The sequence below is a fragment of the Gorilla gorilla genome, chromosome 21 (assembly GCF_029281585.2).
Source record: "Gorilla gorilla gorilla isolate KB3781 chromosome 21, NHGRI_mGorGor1-v2.1_pri, whole genome shotgun sequence".
In the NCBI taxonomy this organism is placed as follows: Eukaryota; Metazoa; Chordata; class Mammalia; order Primates; family Hominidae; genus Gorilla; species Gorilla gorilla.
Genome location: NC_073245.2, coordinates 75,146,910 through 75,167,650, shown reverse-complemented (window position 1 = coordinate 75,167,650; position 20,741 = coordinate 75,146,910). Strand labels below are relative to the sequence as shown.

Here is a 20,741-nt window from a genome sequence, read left to right as displayed (position 1 = left end):
GCTAATTTTTGTATTTTTACTAGAGACGGGGTTTCACCATGTTGGCCAGGCTGGTCTCGATCTCCTGACCTCCTGATCCACCCGCCTCGGCCTCCCGAAGTACTGGGATTACAGGCATGAGCCACAGCACCCGGCCATGCGCTGCGCATTTTACGCGGATGAAGCAGATGGCCTGGGCACTGTGGACTGTGGGTCCAGGTAGCTGTTTTGACAACGTCTTCATTCCTGCGGCTGTAATGGGGCGCACGTGCACGCACGGACGTGGCTTCTCCCCAGCGTGTCACCGCATAGGTATCACGCTGATTCCAGCGCAGCCGCACTCGCCGGGCCTCAGAGGGGGAGTTGCCGGGCAGCAGGGGCGTGGCTGGGAACCGGGCGTGGCCTGAGCTGGGGGCGTGGCCTACCAGTGGGGGCGTGGCTGGGCCGTGGGGGCGGGCCCTCCGCGCAAACATCCGCCGACGTGGGGCGGGGCCGGGCGTGCGGGCGGTTGGGCGGGGGCGGGGCCGCCGGCGGCGGGTAACGGAGGGGGCGGGGCTAGCGCAGGGGTGGGGTTGCCGTTGCGGGGCGGGGCGGCGCAGGCGCTGTGCGCGGCACTCAGCGGTTTTCCCTCCCCCAACGGCGCGCCAGCTGTGGCCGGCGCAGAGTAGTGCTCGGGCCGGGGGTCGCCGCCCGCCGCCCGCCGCCCGCGTCGCCCTCGCCGCCGTTGGGCCGCGCCGCGCCGCGCCATGTCGGGCCCCGGACCGCGGGAGCCGCCACCGGAGGCAGGCGCGGCAGGCGGCGAGGCGGGCGTCGAGGGTGCGGGCGGCGGGGACGCGGCGCTGGGCGAGCCGGGGCTGAGCTTCACGACCACCGACCTGAGCCTGGTGGAGATGACGGAGGTGGAGTACACGCAGCTGCAGCACATCCTCTACTCGCACATGGAGGCGGCGGCTGACGGCGAGCTCGAGACGCGCCTCAACTCGGCGCTGCTGGCGGCGGCGGGCCCGGGCGCAGGCGCGGGCGGCTTCGCGGCGGGCGGTCAGGGGGGCGCGGCGTCCGTGTACCCCGTGCTGTGCCCGTCCGCGCTGGCGGCCGACGCGCCCTGCCTGGGCCACATCGACTTCCAGGAGCTGCGCATGATGCTGCTAAGCGAGGCGGGCGCGGCGGAGAAGACGTCGGGCGGCGGGGACGGAACGAGGGCCCGGGCCGACGGCGCCGCCAAGGAGGGCGCGGGCGCGGGCGCGGCTGCGGCTGCGGCTGCGGCTGGACCCGAGGGCGCGCCCGAGGCCCGGGCCAAGCCGGCCGTGCGCGTCCGCCTGGAGGACCGCTTCAACAGCATCCCCGCCGAGCCGGCGCCCGCGCCGCGCGGCCCCGAGCCCCCCGAGCCGGGCGTGGCGCTCAACAAGTGCGTGCCCGGCGGCCGGGGGCTGGCGGGGCCCGGGTGGAGGCCGAGGCCGAGGCCGGGGCCGGGGCCGGGGCGGAGGCAAAGGGGGCCCTCGCTGTGCACGCCCCCAGCCTCCCCTCCCGGCGGCACAGGGCGCGGACCTCACCGGGTCTGGCGCCGCCCCGAAAGGCTGTGTGCGCTGTGCGGGCCCCGGGGAGCAGGTACTTCCAGAAACTAAACACCCCCTCCCTCAGTGGCCCCGCCTGGAGTGGGGCGGAGCGCGCAGAATTCCTGGGAACCATGTGCTCCGGGTGGCGCTCTTGGATGTCAGGGAAGCCTAGGAAGGCCCGACGAGGGTTTGCAGGCTTTGAGCTCTAAAATGAGGCTCCAGCCTGCAGCCGCCCCCTTGGTGACCCTCAGGGATGGCTGTGGAAGGGGCTGCGTCCGCAGTTTTCTGCTCATCCCAGCCTGTAGTTGCCCATCGTGGTCAGACTGGAGGATGGCAAAAGTGAGATTGGTGTCAGGATGTGATGAGAGCAGGGAGGTGGCGCAGTTTTGCTTTTCCTCCATAGGAAGAGGAGGACTTCCACAGCAGCGATAGTTGCTAATTGTTGTGTAGAGATTTCCAGGATGAGAGTTGGGTTGCTGTCTGGAAAAACTAGCCAGAGCCATGGGAGTGGGATGGTGGATGCTTGTCTGCCACGTATTGCTGACACTTCTGGGCTTGCTTTTGTCTTGGCAGTTTGGTAACTCTCATTCGACATCCATCTGAATTAGTGAATGTTCCTCTTCATCAGCAACAAAACAAATGTACAGCATTAGTGAAAAACAAAACTGCTGCTACAGCTACTGCTTTGCAATTTACATACCCACTGTTTACTACAAATGCTTGCTCTACTAGTGGAAATTCTAATCTTTCACAGACACAGGTAGGGAACATGATTTGTGAAGCTTTGCTCTTTTGTATTAAATGGGTAAATTTTAACTTATTTTGGTTAGGTCCCAAGTACTTTTTTTTTCCCTTCAGTGAGCTTAATAACCTTTTAAGCCGGGCGCCAAGGCTGACACCTGTAATCCCAGCACTTTGGGAGGCCGAGGTGGGTGGGTCATTTGAGTTCAGGAGTTCAAGACTAGCCTGGCCAACATGGTGAAACCCCGTACGAAAATTAACCAGATGGTAGTGGCGGACACCTGTAATCCCAGCTGCTCAGGAGGCTGAGGCGGGAGAATCGCTTGAGCCTGGGAGGTGGAGGTTGTGGTGGGCTGACATCGCGCCCCTGCACTCCAGTCTGGGCGACAGAGTGAGAGCCTGTCTCAAAAAAAAAAAAACCTGTGAAAGTTGAGTGTTTATGTGGTATGGGAATATTTTAAAATCTTCAGTGCAACTAAAGTTCTTCAAATTACGTGTTAGTAATTTTGATGTTTGTTAAGTGCATTTCATTTGTGCAGTAAAGAGGAGAGTAAGCCACATATTGATAAAATTCCTGTTGCTTCGTTTTTTTCCAGAGTTCTAGTAACTCATGTTCTATACTTGAAGCTGCCAAGCACCAGGATATTGGATTGCCTAGAGCATTTTCTTTCTGTTATCAGCAAGAAATTGAATCCACTAAACAGACGTTAGGTAGTAGAAACAAAGTTTTGCCTGAGCAAGTCTGGATTAAAGTGGGAGGTAAGCGATGAAGCAGCAGGTAGTGGGAGCTTTCTTCTGACTGAGCCCTGTGGCTGATGGCGTTTTGGCCTTGGGGGGCAGGGGAGACAGATGGTTTGTACACATGTGAAAGTCTTGGAGGTGTCTGTGTATCTCAGGGGTCTGTCCACCCGCTTCCCTGTCTTCTCGCTTTAAACATTATTCTGATTCTCAAACATAATTAATCTTGGTGTGAGAACGTTGAGTTTGAGGGCTTTTTCTTAACAGTAAAGTGATAGACTTACATAAATTTTCAGTTATTTTCAAGTTACTGAAAGTACTTTATAGTTTTTTATTTTCCTTATTTTATACTCGATGAGTGAGGCAGTCATCTAACATCTGCCGAAAGCCTTTGGATAGGTGGCTGCTAATAGGAGGACCCTGGGCTGCCAGGGAGAGGCTGTAAGGTGATTCGGAAAGTTTGGAAATAAAGTCACTGCTGAAGGCACTGCTGCGCTAACCTGCATAGCCCCTTCCTCCCTGGGAAACACCTGCATAGTCCCTTCCTCCCTGGGAAACTGATTTGTCAAGTGACCCGATAAAAAGAACTCTCTTTACACTCAGCTTTCCAAGAGCTGGCGAAGACAGGATGGGGATGAAGAGCTACCGCCTTCTCCCATGTCAGTCCTTCCTTTTCCTCCCTATAAAATTTTATGCCAAAGTATATGTTCACATTTGTAAGATACAAAGATGAGTATTAAAGCAGCCTCTGTGCTGACTACTCAGGTTAAGGAATAAAATATCACCAAAACGACCGAATTCTTCTCTCTCCTGCTGAAAGCTTCATCATCCTTCTGAAATGGGTGCTTTGTGTGGCATACGCGTGCACATGAGCACGCCTGCCAGTCACGTGCCTGTGGTCCTTTGATGGATACAGTTCCACTGACGCACACGTGGCATAGCCTGTCCCGCAGCAGCAGAGCTCGGACGCTACTTCTTCCTGCTTTGGGGAGGAGAGCCACTTCTGCGGCGAGGGCACACACACACGCTGCTGCAGTTTTGTTCTGAGCATTGCAGTAAAAATACTGTCATATTAGAATAATTGTTTTTTTTCTTGTTCTTAGAATAATTGTATATAAAGAAAATATTTTTGGGAGGAAATATGTCCAGGTGGTTTGTTGTTGTTGTTGTTTTTTTTCCATTCTGACCTTTAGAAAAAGTAAACTTCTTGTTTTCTGTATTCATAGATAACACCTGTTGATTAAAAAGAGGGACTTTGGATGAGGTCATATTGGTTGCATAGCACTTGGAAGACGTATTTATGTGATGATTGATTCTTGCTCAGTTTCGTTGTATAAAATAGGCTTGGGCTTCATGGTCCCTGCTGATGCTGAAAAACTGCATTAGTACATCTCTTTGTGGTTCGGTTCTCTGTGCTGCTTACCCAATAATGTTTGTATCTTGGATTGAAAAGGCCAAAACTGTATTCAGCATTAATTGAGATAAGAATAAAAAATTAAAAACCACTTTTTTCTTCTTTCGCAAAGAAGAAGCGCTATGCAAACAAGCACTGAAGAGGAATCGGAGTAGAATGCGTCAGTTGGACACAAATGTAGAGCGAAGAGCCCTTGGAGAGATTCAGAATGTGGGCGAAGGTGCCACCGCCACACAAGGCTCTTGGCAGTCCTCGGAGTCCTCACAGGCAAACCTGGGGGAGCAGGCCCAGAGTGGGCCCCAGGGAGGAAGGTCTCAGCGTAGGGAGAGGCATAACCGAATGGAAAGAGATAGAAGGTAATATGTGTGACTGCTTGTCAGGCTGACTCATATATGATTACCTTAGTCATACATGGTTATCACAGATGAATGATCCTTAGCCATTTCTGCGTTCAGAGGGAATAAAGCAGGTAGGAGCATCGTTAGCTTTCCCAGATGGATCAAGGATCCCCTAGACTATGCCCAGGCTCGCTGGCTCACTAGGAGGACTCCCGGGACTCCACATGCAGTCACTCTCAGGCTGTGACTTACTATGGAGAAAGGATGCCAGGTGCGATCAGCAAAGGCGCGTGGGGAGAAGGCAGGAGCTGAGGTGCAAGCTTCTAAGAGCGTGCCCTGTGGAGTCAGGCAGGATGCCCCTCATGCCCCCAGCCATGTGGTCTGAAAATGTGGATGAAGTGTTGCCAACCAGGAAAGCTCGCTAGAGACCAGGGGCGTGTCACGTAGGCACTGCCCCCATGCATGCAACCACAGTCCAGTCTCCCAGAAGGAAAGCAGGTGTTGAGTGTCAGCCATATTGTTTGCCCAGTGTAGGTTCTGGGGGCACTCTCAACTCCCTGAATCTAGGTTCGCAGACTCCACTGAGGGCCAGCCCTGACTGCAGGCCTTTCTGAGGAGAGTGGTCAGGCTGTTATGGTAACTGCTGCTTACCAGCCAACTGAGTTCAGCAAGTTTTGCCTGGTTCTTTTTTTTTTTTTTTTTGAGACGGAGTCTTGCTCTGTCCCCCAGGCTGGAGTGCAGTGGCGCGATCTCTGCTCACTGGAAGCTCCGCCTCCCGGGTTCACGCCATTCTCCTGCCTCAGCCTCCTGAGTAGCTGGGACTACAGGCGCCCGCCACCACACCTGGCTAATTTTTTTGTATTTTTTGGTAGAGACGGGGTTTCAGCATGTTAGCCAGGATGGTCTTGATCTCCTGACCTCGTGATCCGCCCACCTCGGCCTCCCAAAGTGCTGGGATTACAGGTGTGAGCCACCGCTCCTGGCTATTGCCTGGTTCTTTTAAGATTGCTGGGAAGGAAGAGGTTAAAATTGTTATTTAAGTGGTTTTGTCTGTAGATTTTATTTGTGGTATCCTTCTTTGTAGAATTAAGAGGTGGTTAATTTTTTTCTATTATAATTGGGTTTTCTTTTCTTTTTCTTTTTTTTTTTTTTGAGACGGAGTCTTGCTCTGTCACCCAGGCTGGAATAGTGCAGTGGCATGATCTCGGCTCACTGCAACCTCCACCTCCCAGGTTCAAGCGAGTCTCCTGCCTCAGCCTCCCCAGTAGCTGGGATTACAGGCACCCGCCACTACGCCCAGCTAATTCTTGTACTTTTTAGTAGAGATGGGGTTTCACCATATTGGCCAGGTTGGTCTCGAACTCCTGACCTTGTGATCCGCCCGCCTCGGCCTCCTAAAGTGCTGGGATTACAGGCATGAGCCACCACACCCGGCCTATAATTGGGTTTTCTTACAATATTTCCCTAATCTATAATTAGTTAACTACATAATGTATCGAGTACTGGTACTGTGTACCAGTTTCTGCTTTAAGTTCAGGAAATAAATAACAGTGAGTGAGACAAATACTCAGGTTTGAAGCTCCAAGGTTGAATGTTGAGCTAAGGCAATTTATTTATTTTTATTTGGTGAGATGGAGATTTCCTCTTGTTGCCCAGGCTGGAGTGCAGTGGCACGATCTTGGTTCACCGCAACCTTCGCCTCCCAGGTTCAAGCGATTCTCCTGCCTCGGCCTCCTGAGTAGCTGGGATTACAGGCATGCGTCACCACGCCCAGCTAATTTTGTATTTTTAGTAGAGAAGGGGTTTCTCCATGTTGGTCAGGCTGGTCTCGAACTCCTCACCTCAGGTGATCCACCTGCCTCGGCCTCCCAAAGTACTGGGATTACAGGCTTGAGCCACTGTGCCTGGCATGGCAATTTCTTTTAAAGGGATCTATTCAAACTTGCTGGGGCAGGGTGCAGTGGCTCATGACTGTGGGCCGAGGTGGGAGGATTGCTTGAGCCCAAGAGTTTGAAACCAGCCTGGGCAACATAGCAAGTCCCCGTCTCTAAAGAAAAACCAACAATACTAGTAGTGGTGGTGGTGCACACCTGTCGCCCCAGCTACTTGGGAGGCTGAGGTGTGGGAGGATCACTTGAGCCTGGGAGGTCAGCGCTGTAGTCAGCTGTGATCACGCCACTACACTCCAGCCTGGGCCACAAAGTAAGACCCATCCCCCAAAGAAAGAAAATAAAAAAGCTAGCTAATATCTATTTATGATACTTTTATACACATGGACTAACTGAGGGCCTTCCTCAACCTACTGTGAATTATGAAGGGCATTTTGCTTGCTCCGACATTTATTTAATAGACATTTATTGAGTACCTGCTATGTGGAAAGCCTTACACCGTATGTTGACAGTTTGAAAGTTGGACTTCTAGCTCTACTGCGTAGACTTGTGGTTAGAGTTCAGTGAGCTGATGTGTAAAGAGTGTTTGGCTCAATGTCTAGAAGTCCAAAAGCACCTAGTAAATGCCAGCTGCTGTTTTACTGCAAAGTCTCTAATTAAAGTTCTAAATACACAGGTGTGAAGATGAGTAACAAGGGCCATATTGAATAAGTTGCTCAGTATCTGCTTGTTTAGGACTTTGCATGTTACTGAATGTAATATGTAAAAGTTTAAAAAATAGTCTAATAACAAGACTCCAATTGTTTATCTCTACAAAGACCAAGTTTCAGAATATTAACAGAGTGTTGGGCCGTGATCCTTTCTGAATCAGGGCCCCTTGGAGAAAGCTGTGCACGAGTTCCTGGTAGGGTATTTAGCCCGTGAAGGGCAAGTAATATCAGTCTTGAATGACAGAGTTATCTGCCCAATTTGGACCCCTCAGTGGTCCAAATGGAAGAAGGTGTCAGACACAAAATGTTGCTTCCAGTTTCAGGGGCTTTGGAGCCATCTCTGATCTAGAGACTTGAACCTGGCCCGTGAGAAGTAAACAGGGAAAGCTCCAGGGAGCGTGTGGGTCATGGGGCCGCCAAGGGCACCCGAGGATGCTCTGGCCTCCGGAAGGCAGTGGCTGCCTCTGTAGACAAGGCCGTGGCAAAGCCGTGGGGCTTCCTGTGGTGACAGGCGCTTCCGTGGCACTCAGTGGCCAGGCTGCACGAGCTCTGGTTCCCTCAAGTACTACAGGAGACGCTTCCTTTTACATGTTTGTTTTGCTCCGGTCTCTCTCGGTGATGACTTCGGGTTTTGACTGTAGGCGCAGAATCCGCATTTGCTGTGATGAGTTGAATCTCTTAGTGCCGTTCTGCAATGCCGAGACTGACAAGGCCACGACTCTGCAGTGGACCACAGCATTCCTGAAATACATCCAGGAAAGACATGGAGATTCTCTTAAAAAGGTTAGTGGTAGGCCAGGTAGATTTTCAGAATTTTACAAATTTTACTTATCAGTGTCCCTCTTTTTTCCTAAGGATAACTCAAACTATCCTTTGTTTCCTGGAATCTAACATCAAATACTAAGTCCAGTATGAGCAAAGCTCTGCTCTTTAATGATATAAGTTGTCATTTATTGAAGTAATAGTCACAGCCTACATGTGTTACACTCAGTGTGTAAATAACTGTGAAGAGGCAATTGTCAGATAGCAAATTGGGCACCTGCTGTGTACGGTATATTGCACTGGGGCTGACGGGTGTGTAGGACATGATTTTTGCCCTCAGAAAAACTTGTGAAAGGGATAAAAGCAAGAATAGAAAAACAAAAACCGGCCAGCCACAGTGGTTCACATCTGTAATCCCAGCACTTTGGGAGGATCTCTTGAGCCCAAGAGTTTGAGACCAGCCTGGGCAACATGGCAAGACCCCATCTCTACTAAAAAATACAAAAATTAGCCTGGTGTGGTGGCGTATGCCTGTAGTCCCAGCTGCTCGGGGCGGGGGCTAGGAGGGAGGATCAATTGAGCCAGGGAGGTCAAGGCTGCAGTGAGCTGAGATCATACCAGTGCACTCCAGCCTGGGCAACAGGGCAAGACTCTGCCGCACCCCCACCCACCCCAAAAAAGAGAAATAAAAATGCAGATAAGTGTCAAATAGTCTGATCTGGACTTCAAATATGCCCAGCAGGTTAATAAGAAATATACTTCTGTGGACTGGGTGACTATACTGTGGACCAGTTGACTGTACTTCTGCGGACCAGGTGACTGTACTTCTGCTGACTGGGTGACTACACTTCCGTGGACTGGGTGAACATACTTTTGTGGACTGGGTGACTATACCTTTGTGGACTCGGTGAATATACTTCTGCGGACCGGGTGACTGTGCTTCTGCGGACCAGGTGACTGTGCTTCTGCGGACTGGGTGACTAAACTTCTGTGGACCGGGTGAATATACTTCTGTGGACCGGGTGACTATACTTCTGTGGACTGGGTGACTAGGGAGGAGCCGGCGTGTTAGTGCCAGCATATGCAGTCCCTCAGGATAGCCACCCTGCCGTGATCCTGTCTGTGTGGTCGTGGCAGTGGCCTGCAGCAAGCCATCGTGGTTGGCTGGAACTAGACTTGTGATTTGAATGCGGGAGTTCAGTCAGCCCCTCAGTGGCCTAAAAGGAAGAAGGTGTCAGTCACAGGGCTGGTTCTGGGCCCTGCCTTGGGGGGACCCCAGTTCCAGGGTTCTGGGCCCTGCCTTCGGGGGACCCGAGTTCCAGGGTCCTGGGCCCTGCCTTTGGGGGACCCGAGTTCCAGGTCCCGGCCTCAGTGTTGCAGTGGCTGGGGTCAGTGGCTCTTTGGCCCTCTAGGAGTGAGCAGACCTTAGTGAAATAGATCCACAGGGTCCTGACTTTGTACCTGGTCCAAGCTGTGGGGGAATTGCTGCGGTTGACCCAGGCAGGAGTCTGACGGGAGAACAAGCTAAGGTTGCTGCAACAAACAAGGACCTCTTCCAAGAAGGGCTCCCAGGCCTGGCGCAGTGACTCATGCCTGTGATCCCAGCACTCTGGGAGGCCGAGGCAGGTGGATCATTTGAGGCCAGGAGTTCGAGACCAGCTTGGCCAACATGATGAGACCCCGTCTCTATTAAAAATACAAAAATGAGCCAGGCGTGGTGGCGCCTGTAGTCCCAGCTACTCAGGAGGTTGAGGCAGGAGAATTGTTGAACCCGGGAGGCGGAGGTTGCAGTGAGCCAAGATAGCACCACTGCACTGCAGCCTGGGTGACAGAGCGAGACTCCATCTCAAAAGAAGGGCTCCTTTGTCTACGTCATGGTGGGGCTAGAGAGAGGTCCCCGCAGCTGGGCTGTGTTGAGTGAGGGCTCGTTTCTTCAGCGCCAGGCAATAGTTTGTCTTGTCTCTGTCCCTTTTCTGTGTCCACATGACATTTACATCTTGCAAGTTGCATAATTTGTTTATTTAGATTATACATTGAATTGCATTCTGTAGCGATGCTATGGTAAATGTATTCTGATCGGATCGTTTATGGTTCTTTACAAGCAGTTACTCTGGAAGATTATTGGTAGAGGTAGACTGGATTTGTTTTGATAAACTAAAGCTTTTGTGTTTTAAAAAATGCCTTAATGTTTTGGCTTTGTGTATCTATTAGTAAATCATCATTGATCTGATTTACTCAAGACGAAGGCATTTATAATTTTTGAAATTAAAAAATGTTAATTGTATGTATAGTCAAAGATTAAGTAGACCAAGTGTTTATGGATATGATACTTTACATACATGATGTTTGCTGAATATTTCTGAAATGTAATTACATTGAATCTGATTACTTCTGGGTCACATTATTAGACCCACCAAGAAATAGGCTGAGGTCAAGTCAGTTCACAATTTTTTCGGGGAATTAGAACATAAAAAGCCGAAACACATGGGTTCTTAATTGTTTCTTTAGTGACTGCCCCCTTTTACTTGGATGCATATTTTTGTCCTTAAAGACGTAATACATGAGAGTTTTAAGTGATTTCTCTACATTATTTTGGTACACATTTCACTCAGCAGGTCTTTTCCAGTGTGACCAGGCACTGCTGAAGGTGCTGGGGTACCTGCGCAAGACAGAGGCATGTCTGGCATGGAGGGAGGCGGGGGACAAGTAAACGTGAAGACAGCGGGCGCAGGGCCTTGCGGGTGGAGGATGCTGCTGTGAGCCAGCCTGACTGGGGGCTGCTTTGGATTGGGTGGTATTGGGTGGTCGAGGGAGGCGCCCAGCCAAGGCCCAGTGATGACAGGGAGCTGGCAGCCAGGACCTGTGGGCTGCAGGGTCTGAGGAGTGCCTGCCTGCCAGCCAGCGTTGCTGGGCAGGGCCCCGGGGCAAGCTGGGGCCTGGTGGACCGCTAGTCCTGAGGGTTGGGGGCCTCGGCAGTCTTTGGGCAGTGACTGACATGACCTGACCCATATCACCCTGCTGCTGGGGGACACCGGATGCTAGGGAGTAGGAGTTGGGCTGGGGTGAGAGTGGAAACCAGGAGTCTGCAGTAGCTGGAAGATGTGGCTGGCCGGGCGATGGCTGCCAGGGGGCGGCGCTGGGGAGGAGGAAAGGCACGAGGCTTCTTGTGTTTGTGGCGGTACCAGTTGGGGGGTGTGATGGGAAAAAGGCGTCAGGGTTTGGCCTCAGTGGCTGGGTGGATGGGGCTGTTTACTGAGAGGGAAGACTCAGAGAAGCAGGATCTTGGCATTCTGGGGGCGTCAGGTGGGGACATCGGGAGGCAGGGGATAGACAAGTATGGGGTGAGGGCAGGGCGGCGTCAACCATCAGTGATTCACTTCTGTTCGTTTTCTAGTGAACATAGGAATTACAGTGAACACCTGTACACCCATGCTTCAGTCTCAGCAATGAACATTTACCGTATTTACTTTGTACACACACACAATTTCAAAGACAATTATAGACACGAACCTTTATCTGTAAATATTTCTACATAAATCTCCAAGACAGGCCTTCCACAGAATCCCAGTGCCATGATCATGCCTCCCCAAGATGATAAGTCTTTTTCATATCCTCTAATGCACAGACTATTCAGATTTGCCCAAAGTGTTCTTTTATTGCCACTATACCTGCCTAATTTTTTTATTTTAATGTTTATTTTGTTTTGTTTTATTTTTTTGAGACAGGGTCTCGCTGTCTCCCAGGCTGGAGTGCAGTAGCATGATTATGGCTCACTGCAGCCTCTGCCTCCTAGGCTCAAGCAATCCTCCTGCCTCAGCCTCCTAACTAGCTAGGACTACAGGTGTGTGCCATCATGCCCAGCTAATTTTATTTTTGTAGGGATGGGGTTTTGCCATGTTTCACAGGCCGGTCTCATACTTCTGGGCTCAAGTGATCCTCCTGCCTCAGCCTTCCAAAGTGCTGGGATTACAAGCATGAGCCACCATGCCTGACCAGTTTTTTAATTTTTGTAGCAATAGGGTCTTGCTATGTTGCCCAGGCTGGCCTCCCAAAGTGCTGGGATTACAGGCATGAACCACCACACCCAGCCAAAATGTTCTAAAAATGACTTTCATAGCTGTTTTTTTCCACAGTCCAGCACCCAGCCATGGATTATGCACTGCATCTGATGACAGTTTTCAAGCTCTTTGAGCTACAAGAATCCCCCCGACAGTTGTTAACTATGGCATTGAGGCTTTGAAGAGATCAGGCCGGTTGTCTAGAGAATGCCCCACATTCTGGGTTTAGATGGCTCTATTTACTTTTGGTAATTTTAAATTTTGGTGTAATTTCAAACTTACAGAAAAATTGCAAGAACAGTACAAAGAGCTCTTTGTAGGCCTGTCCGGGTTTGCTCCATTCTCCCTGCCGGCCCCAGTTTCTCTCCAGGTATCTTTGGGATCCATTTGATAGTAAGCTGCAGACACCATGCTTCTTTATACTTAAATACTTCCGTGTTTTTTTTTTTTGAGACGGCGTCTCGCTCTGTTGCCCAGGCTGAAGTGTAGTGGTGTCATCTTAGCTCACTGCAACCTCTGCCTCCCAGGTTCAGGCAATTCTGCCTCAGCCTCTTGAGTAGCTAGGACTACAGGTATGGCCCACCATGCCCGGCTAATTTTTGTATTTTTAGTAGAGACCAGGTTTCACCATGTTGGCCAGGCTGGTCTCAAACTCTTGACCTCAAGTGATCCTGCCTACCTCAGCCTCCCAAAGTGCTGGGATTACCATTGAGCCACCACACCCAGCTAATTTTTGTATTTAATAGAGACAGGGTTTCACCATGTTGGCCAGGCTGATTTTGAACTGACCTCGTGATCCGCCTGTCTCAGCCTCCCAAAGTGCTGGGATTACAGGCCTGAACCACCACACCCGGCCCAGTGTTTACTTTTTTTGTTTGAGACGGAGTCTCGCTCTTGTCACCCAGTCTGGAGTGCAATGGCGTGATCCCGGCTGACTGCAACCTCCGCCTCCTGGGTTCAAGCGATTCTCCTTCCTCAGCCTCCCGAGTAGCTGGGATTACAAACGCGTGCCACCACGCCCGGCTAATTTTTGTGTTTTTAGTAGAGACAGTGTTTCGCCATGTTGGCCAGGCTGGTCTCGATCTGACCTCAGGTGATCCGCCCGCCTCGGCCTCTGAAAGTGCTGGGATTACAGGCTTGAGCCACTGTGCCCGGCCCCCGTGTTGACTTTTTAATATCCACAACGATGAAAATCAGGACATTTAACATTGGTGCAAAACTGTTATTCACATTTTGCCTGCTGTCTCAATAGTGCCCACTACAACTTTTTCCCCAGTCGGGATGGCGTCTGGGGCGCTGGTTGTGTTTAGTTGTAAGATGCCTCTGCACGCTGGGGGCCCTGAAGGTGCCAGCCACACCTGGGACCTCCCTTGTGGTGTCTGTCCCTCCCTTCTTCACACCAGCAGGTGGTTGAGTCCCATTTCGCATCTCCCTGCCATCTGCATCAGGCCCCGGTGTCGCTGTCCCTCACGTGCTGTCTGGTGTCAGGCCCTGCTGCAGACTCGGACTGGCCTGTCCCTTCTCTCCTTTCCTGCGGACATGCTGTGACTTCTCCCGTGATCCTTCTGTGAGAACTCCCTGGACCTCATGTCCTGTACTGGCAACCGCCCATTTCTCTGCTCTCCTTGGCTGCCCGGCTGCCCGGCGCTTGTCTGTACCTCCTGAGCCACTTCATCCTCTCTTGGACCCATTCCCAGCAGCCTGTGATCATGGCCTCCCATGCTGTTTAGTCACGCCACCACGCCCAGCTAATTTTTGTATTTTTAGTAAAGATGGGGTTTTGCCATATTGGCCAGGCTGGTCTCGAACTCCTGACCGCAGGTGATCCGCCCGCCTCGGCCTCCCACAGTGCGGCCTCCCACAGTGCTGGGATTACCAACGTGAGCCACCGCGCCTGGCCTACATATGGATTTTCATTCTGTTTTTGAACATGGCCACTGGAGGGCCTCTCGGCTGCAGAGCAAGCGTTTGTAGCTTGTTCGTGGCAGAATGAGCCGAACGCTGTGTTGTGACCTGTTTTAAAAATAAAGCATCTTGAAAAAGAAAAGCCATTCTTTTTGTCCTAATGAGTTTATGCTTCCTTACCTCTGGCCACCTGAGCTCCTTGGTCTGCTGTACCCCTCTGGCCTGGGCCGTGCTGGAGTCTTTCTGGGGCTCAGTCATTCACTTTGTTGGTTTTTTATGTGGCGTCAGTGGTAGTGCTTTTTCCATCATAATTTGCTTTTATCTTTATTATCCAAAAACCTTATTTCTATTATTTCCTTCTTGAAGTTTTATTTTTTTCTGGTATCTTGGGTTGAAAGTTTATTTTGTCTATGTTGTTTTCTAATCAATGCATTATAGTAAATTTGTCCTGGTGTGCTTTTGAAACATTTCACAGGTTAGGACACAATGCTTTCATTGTTTCTCAGTTTTAAATAGCTTGTAATTTTTTTTTTTTTTTTTGAGATGAAGTTTCACTCTTGTAGCCTAGGCTGCCATGCCATGGCGCGATCTGGCTCACTACAGCGTCTGCCTCCTGGGTTCAAGCAATTCTCCTGCCTCAGCCTCCTGAGTAGCTGGGATTACAGGCATGCGCCACCACCCCAGCAAATTTTGTATTTTTATTAGAGATGGGGTTTCTCCATGTTGGTGAGGCTGGTCTCGAACTCCCGACCTCAGGTGATCCGCCTGCCTCGGCCTCCCAAAGTGCTGGGATTACAGGTGTGAGCCACTGCGCCCGGCCGCTTTCTTCCTCTTAATAACTTCCTGGTATATTTTCCTGACATATAGTTAGAGGTATTTCTTTTTTCTTACTAAGAAAATTTTTTTTATTGTTGGTATTATTATTTTTCTTTTTCTTTCCCTTTTTTTGTTTTTTTTTCAGCGAGGGGCCCTCATTCTGTCACCCAGGCTGGAGTGCGGTGCAACCACAGCTTAGTGCAGCCTCGTCCTCTTGGGCTCAGGTGCTCCTCCTGCCTCAGCCTCCCGAGTAGCCAGGACCGTAGGCGCCCCTCACCACCGCGCCTGTCTTATTGTTATTCTTCTCATGTTCACAAATCTAATATGAGTATCTACTTTGGTACGTTGTCATCTCAATGTTTTGATGTTATAAAAATTCCTTTAAAACTCAACGATTTCACATATGTTCTGTTGCAAATAGATGCATTTGGATTGAGATGCAGATTGAGAGTGCGATGACATCAGTACCATGTCTTTGGCCTGGGCTCAGTTGAGGAGGACTAAAGGGATCTGCTCCTCTCTTTCACAGCTGCCCCAACTCCCAGGAGACGGGTCGTGGGCAGGCCCTGCAAGGGTCCATATGGAACCACAACTCAACCCTGCCTCTGCCCAACTGTTCATAGTGAAGGCAGACGCTGGGACTAGCCTCGTCACTGTGTGAAAATAGTTCAGAAGATCTCGCGAGCACCTGGTTATGTCTGAGGATGATTATTTTCTTCCTTCCTTCCTTTTTTTTTTTTTTAAATTATCTTCTTTTAAATTTAGATGGATAATTAAGAATGCTTCCAGTTTAAGGTTCTAAGCACAAACTCCAGATACGTCATGTTATGGACTTGCTTCCTGAAGATGAAATCAGCAGTTGATGGAAAGAATCCACAACACGCCTACAGAACAGCAAATCACAAATGGCTGTGTCTCCACGAAGCCAGGAGCTTTGCATTTGAAGTTTCTATCTGGGCTCATTTCCAGCTGTTCAGGGTTTGGATTCCTGAAGGCTTCCTCAGCATTTAACTCATTCTTTGTTGACTGAAGGCACTGGCACTGTTTCTCCACACGCAAACTGATCTTTGTCATAAATCACTTTTATAATGAGAGAGCAGCCTGGACACATTGCCACACCTTCCCCATTCTCCAGCTCTTCCTTGGTGATGGAGAAGTTATCTCCGCATGGGCAGGGACAGAAATATGTCTCCGAGTCCTCGTCATATTGGAAGTCCTCGATTTCCACCTCGTCAGGAAATACTGCCATGGTCAGCGGGGGTTGCTGAAGGGGTGACACCCCAGCAGTCCGAGACCAGCTCCGAGGGTCTAACTTCTCCGGAGCCGGCCCGGGCTCTGACTTTCATTTAATTGTCCTGAAAGGTGAATTCTATCTTGCCAAATAGGCAAGTGTTTTTTATATGTAGGCTTTAGGTGTCAGAATATAGGAAATTATCAAAATGTGGGGTCATTTTAAATTGCATCCTAAAGCCTTTTAAAATTTGGGAAGAAGCTGGGCGTCGTAGCTCACGCCTGTAATCCCAGCACTTTGGGAGGCCGAGGTGGGCAGATCACCTGAGTTCAGGAGTTCGAGACCAGCCTGGCCAATACGGTGTGACCCCGTCTCTACTAAAAATACAAAAATTAGCCGGGCGTGGTGGCACATGCCTGTAATCCCAGCTACTCAGGAGGCTGAGGTGGGAGAATCAGTTGAACCCAAGAGGCAAAGGTTGCAGTGAGCTGAGATCATGCCATTGCACCCCAGTCTGGGCGACAAGAGTGAAACTCCATATCCAAAAAAAAAAAAAAAATTGGGAAGAAAATGAGTATATTTATATGCAGGTGTAGATTCTGAGTGCACACAGTAGTTGGAAATGGCAGCTTGCTTGGTTGGAAAGTTGCTTAAAAGTGGATGGGTGGAATGTTCCAGCCACTCCAGATGGTTCAGAAGTGAAATCCATGGCAGCATGGCGCTTGTGTCCTCCTGGACTTGAATTAAGTAGAAAGTTACTACAACTCAGCAGTGAGCCGAGATCACACCATTGCACTCCAGCCTGGGTGACAGAGTGAGACTCAGTCTCAAAAAAAAAAAAAAATAAAGAACAAAAAAACCAGAAAAAAATGTTAAAAGCCAGGCGTGATGGTGTGCATCTGTAGTCCCAGCTACTCGGGAGGCTGAGCCTGCAGTGAGCCGTGGATGCGTCACTGCATTCCAGCCTGAGAGAGCAAGACCCTGTCCAAAAAAAAGACAGCACAACTCAAAAATGGGCAAAGAACTTGAATAGACATTTCTCCAGAGAAGATACACAGATGGCCAATAAGCCCATGAAAGATGCACCAAGCTGTTAGTCATTAGGGAAATATGAATCAAGATCCAATGAGATACTACTTTACACATACTAGGATGGCTATTCAAAAGCAAAAACAAAATAGCAAGTGTTGGCAAGGATGTGGGGACATCAGAATCCCTGTGCGTTGCCGCTGGGGGTGTGAAATGGTGCAGCCACTGTGGAAGACAGTATGACAGCTCCTCAGAAGGTTCAACATAGAATCACCGGAGAAGCATAAACCCCAAAGAGGTGAAACAGGGACCCAAATGGATGCTTTTCTATGAATATTCATGGCAGCACCTTTCACAGTGGCCAAAAGGTGGAAACGACTCCAGTGTGCTCCAGCAGATGAATGAATAAACAAATGTGTTACAAGCACAGAACAGAATCTTACTCAGCCATGAAAAGGAATGAAATTCTGACACAGGCTACAGCGTGGATGGCCCGAGGTCATTATGCTGAGTGAAATAAGCCAGTCACAACAGGGCACACCCTGCGGGATTCCGTAAACAAGGCACCTAGAGCCGTCAGATTCATAGAGACAGAAAGTGGACTGGTATGTGCTGGGGGCTGGAGCGGTGTGGAGTTAGTGTTAATGGGTACGGAGTTTCTGTTTAGGGTGATGAAAAGGTGGTGGTGGCTGCACAGCACTGAGTGGACTTCACGCTGCTCCACTGTACACTTACACGTGCTTGAAAGGCAAATTTTGTGCTATATTTTAATACCACAATAAAAAATATATAAACCTGGATTTAATCGTGTAGAATGCTATGTTTTAAAACCAACTTATGGAAATTTTCAAATCTGCACAGAAATAGAAAGTGAACTCCCAGGTCCCTCTAACTCAGTTTCAGGCATCAGCTTGTTTCACCTGTCCCCTCGGCCTCCCACCCCCGCTGAATTATTTTAAAACAATTCCAGACATCATTTCATTCATAAATATATCTTCAGAAAGAAAAGGCCTGTTTAAAAACACAACCGCATTATCAGTCTCCTTCCTGAAATCCTTCACTCCTTATTACCCACCTGAGTCTCCTTCCCGAATCTGAGCAGAATCTCCCGTGAGCCCACAGGTGTCTCTACGGTCAGCTCATTTGAATCAGGATCCAAACATCGCATTTGGTTGATAGTTTTTAAATATATCTTAACCCGTAATAGTTCCCCCTTCCTTTCTTCCTCACCGTTCATTTGTTGAAAAGGGAATGATTTGTCCCGTAGACGTTTCCACATTCTGCCCGTGGTGGTTGGCGCCTGTCATCGGGCCGTCACCTGTGCCTCTCTCTTCCTCTCAGTCTCCTTCGGGAGGCTGAGACTGACTCCACCATTATAATTGAGGCCTTTTGTAAAAGACAGGTGGTGTGACAGGAGCAAGCTCAGCCCACCCCCACCCTGCTGGCAGGGTCTCCCCAAGGACAGAGCCATCTCAGCGAGCAACACCTCCACCTTGCTGGCCTTGGAACCCTGAGTGTGTGGCAGTGCAGAGGGCAAGGCAGTCGCCCTGGGGTGGGGGTAGATGCCCCTGACTTGTTAATTGTTGAAACTTTTTAAAAATTTATTTTTTTGAGACGGAGTTTCACTCTTGTTGCCCAGGCTGGAGTGCAATGGCTCGATCTCGGCTCACCGCAACCTCCGCCTCCCAGGTTCAAGCGATTCTCCTGCCTCAGCCTCCCTAGTAGCTGGGATTACAGGCATGTGCCACCATGCCCGGCTAATTTTGTATTTTTAATAGAGACGGGGTTTCTCCGTGCTGGTCAGGCTGGTCTCAAACTCCCGACCTCAGGTGATCCGCCTGCCCCGGCCGCCCAAAGTGCTGGGATTACAGGCATGAGCCACTGCACCCGGCCTAATGGTTGAAACTTTTTAAAAATTTATTTTTTTTGAGACGGAGTTTCACTCTTGTTGCCCATGCTGGAGTGCAATGGCATGATCTTGGCTCACTGCAACCTCCACCTCCCAGGCTCAAGAGATTGTCCTGCCTCAGCCTCCCAAGTAGCTGGGGTCACAAGATGCTTGCCACCACGCCCAGCTAATTTTTGTATTTTTAGTAGAGACAGGGTTTCACCATGTTAATCAGGCTGGTCTTGAACTCCTGACCTCAGGTGATCCACCCACCTCGGCCTCCCAAAGTGCTGGGATTATAGGCATGAGCCACCACACCCAGCCTGAAACGTTTAATGTATACACCCTACCTTCTCTCAAACGCTGGATTTACAGGTTTATTAGCTAGGGCCTGTTAACGGTTGAAACATTCATGTCATGTATATTTTACCACAATAAAATCAATACAATGTGGCCAGACATTCTGAGTATTGGAAAAACTAAATAAAAGTACATGTACAGTGTAACTATTTGAAAAAAAAATGTTAAAATCTGTTTATTATATAAATCCCCTTGTGAGGTATGACACAAGTTTGTGAATGACACCTTAAAACAGCGTATTTTAAAGTCATTTACTTAGCTCTTAATTTCAACCTTTTGCACTTTAGAAGACAGCAGTTTTCATGTCAGTTAATTTGGTACATTAACCGTCACTTCTTAACTTCAGGAATTTGAGAGCGTATTTTGCGGCAAAACTGGCCGAAGGCTAAAGCTGACCAGACCGGACTCCTTGGTGACCTGTCCTGCACAGGGGAGTTTACAGAGCAGCCCCCCCGTGGAGATCAAGTGATCGGACTGAACAGGAATCCTCGGGGAGTGAACAGCCATTCCTTCGTGATCTGTGCACGTCTTCTGCAACCCTGGAACTCTGCTCGGCTAGTCTGACTCGAAAAGGGCGTGACTCAAGCTGACGGGACTCCAGTAAGGACTTTGAGAGCACATTTTGTAAAAATAATATTTATCTAGAAGCAAATGCTTATCCATGAATGTCCTCTTAGACCATTTGGGGATGAAGCCATCTTAATAATTAGTAATAATTAGTAATAATTAGTAAGCATTTTCTCAATGCTGATTCCATCATGTTTTCTTAACATGATAACTTAAAAAATTGACATCCTTTGTACTTTCTTTAGTCTTAAAAAGTACACGGCTTTTTACTTATTTACCTTTTAAATATGCCCCTTTAGCAATTGGAACAAGTTAAATTGTTAACTAAAAAGAGTTTGGAAATTTTATTTCATTTGTTACATCACACCCCCGTGTCATGACTCTGAGTCACGTGCTGCTGTATTGTAACGTGCAGGACCATTTTAAAGCTCTGGCTGAAACTTTCCAGATGCTGTAAAGCTCCTCTTGTCCACAAAGGAAATACTGTCACAGTAGATGCTTAAATGCCGCGTTTTCATACCGAGAGTCATTCATTACTTCATGTGTCACAAACTGTGGTGTTTGGAATTGAGTTTTTCAAGGAGTGGCTTTATTTATCACAACAGGTAATAGCAGTAGACGTTAGTGCAATACAAAGTCACCCTCAATAAATACTGTTAATTGGAGATGTGAGTTTGTACACAAAACATCAGACTAGACCTTTGTATGGGAGAGAATTTACTGTACATTAAATTCTTTATTTTTTGTTACTCTGTAGCCAGTC

At 49.4% G+C, this 20,741-nt stretch overlaps 2 protein-coding genes across 8 annotated transcripts; one reads left to right on the top strand and one right to left on the bottom strand.

Annotated features, from left to right (window-relative positions):
* Nucleotides 1-591: 591 nt before the first annotated feature.
* Nucleotides 592-20,727, top strand: TCFL5 (transcription factor like 5). 7 transcript variants are annotated; one of them, XM_055372606.2, is made up of 7 exons: nt 603-1,384; nt 2,106-2,292; nt 2,870-3,032; nt 4,538-4,781; nt 8,004-8,145; nt 8,867-8,939; nt 19,758-19,856. In XM_055372606.2, the coding sequence occupies exons 1-6, from the start codon at nt 726-728 to the stop codon at nt 8,918-8,920; spliced, it is 1,449 nt and encodes a 482-aa protein (XP_055228581.2). In that variant the 5' UTR covers nt 603-725; the 3' UTR covers nt 8,921-8,939; nt 19,758-19,856. The 7 variants fall into 7 exon arrangements, with proteins under 7 accessions (XP_055228577.2, XP_055228581.2, XP_055228580.2 ...); XM_055372605.2 differs by having other exon boundaries at nt 8,864-8,939; XM_055372602.2 differs by lacking the exon at nt 8,867-8,939 and having other exon boundaries at nt 592-1,384; nt 19,758-20,727.
* LOC129529060 (putative DPH3 homolog B) lies at nt 15,916-16,152 on the bottom strand. The gene has a single exon (XM_055372612.2). It carries the CDS (start codon nt 16,150-16,152, stop codon nt 15,916-15,918), a length of 237 nt encoding a protein of 78 aa, XP_055228587.2.
* Nucleotides 20,728-20,741: the final 14 nt, after the last annotated feature.

Bases quoted from the DNA above. Each gene is read 5' to 3' on its own strand.
- LOC129529060 (XM_055372612.2), bottom strand. From the start codon at position 16,152: ATGGCAGTATTTCCTGACGAGGTGGAAATCGAGGACTTCCAATATGAC.
- TCFL5 (XM_055372602.2), top strand. From the start codon at position 726: ATGTCGGGCCCCGGACCGCGGGAGCCGCCACCGGAGGCAGGCGCGGCA. The intron at 3,033-4,537 runs GTAAGCGATGAA...TCTTTCGCAAAG, and splicing joins AGTCTGGATTAAAGTGGGAG to AAGAAGCGCTATGCAAACAA. The intron at 8,146-19,757 runs GTTAGTGGTAGG...TCTTAACTTCAG, and splicing joins ATGGAGATTCTCTTAAAAAG to GAATTTGAGAGCGTATTTTG.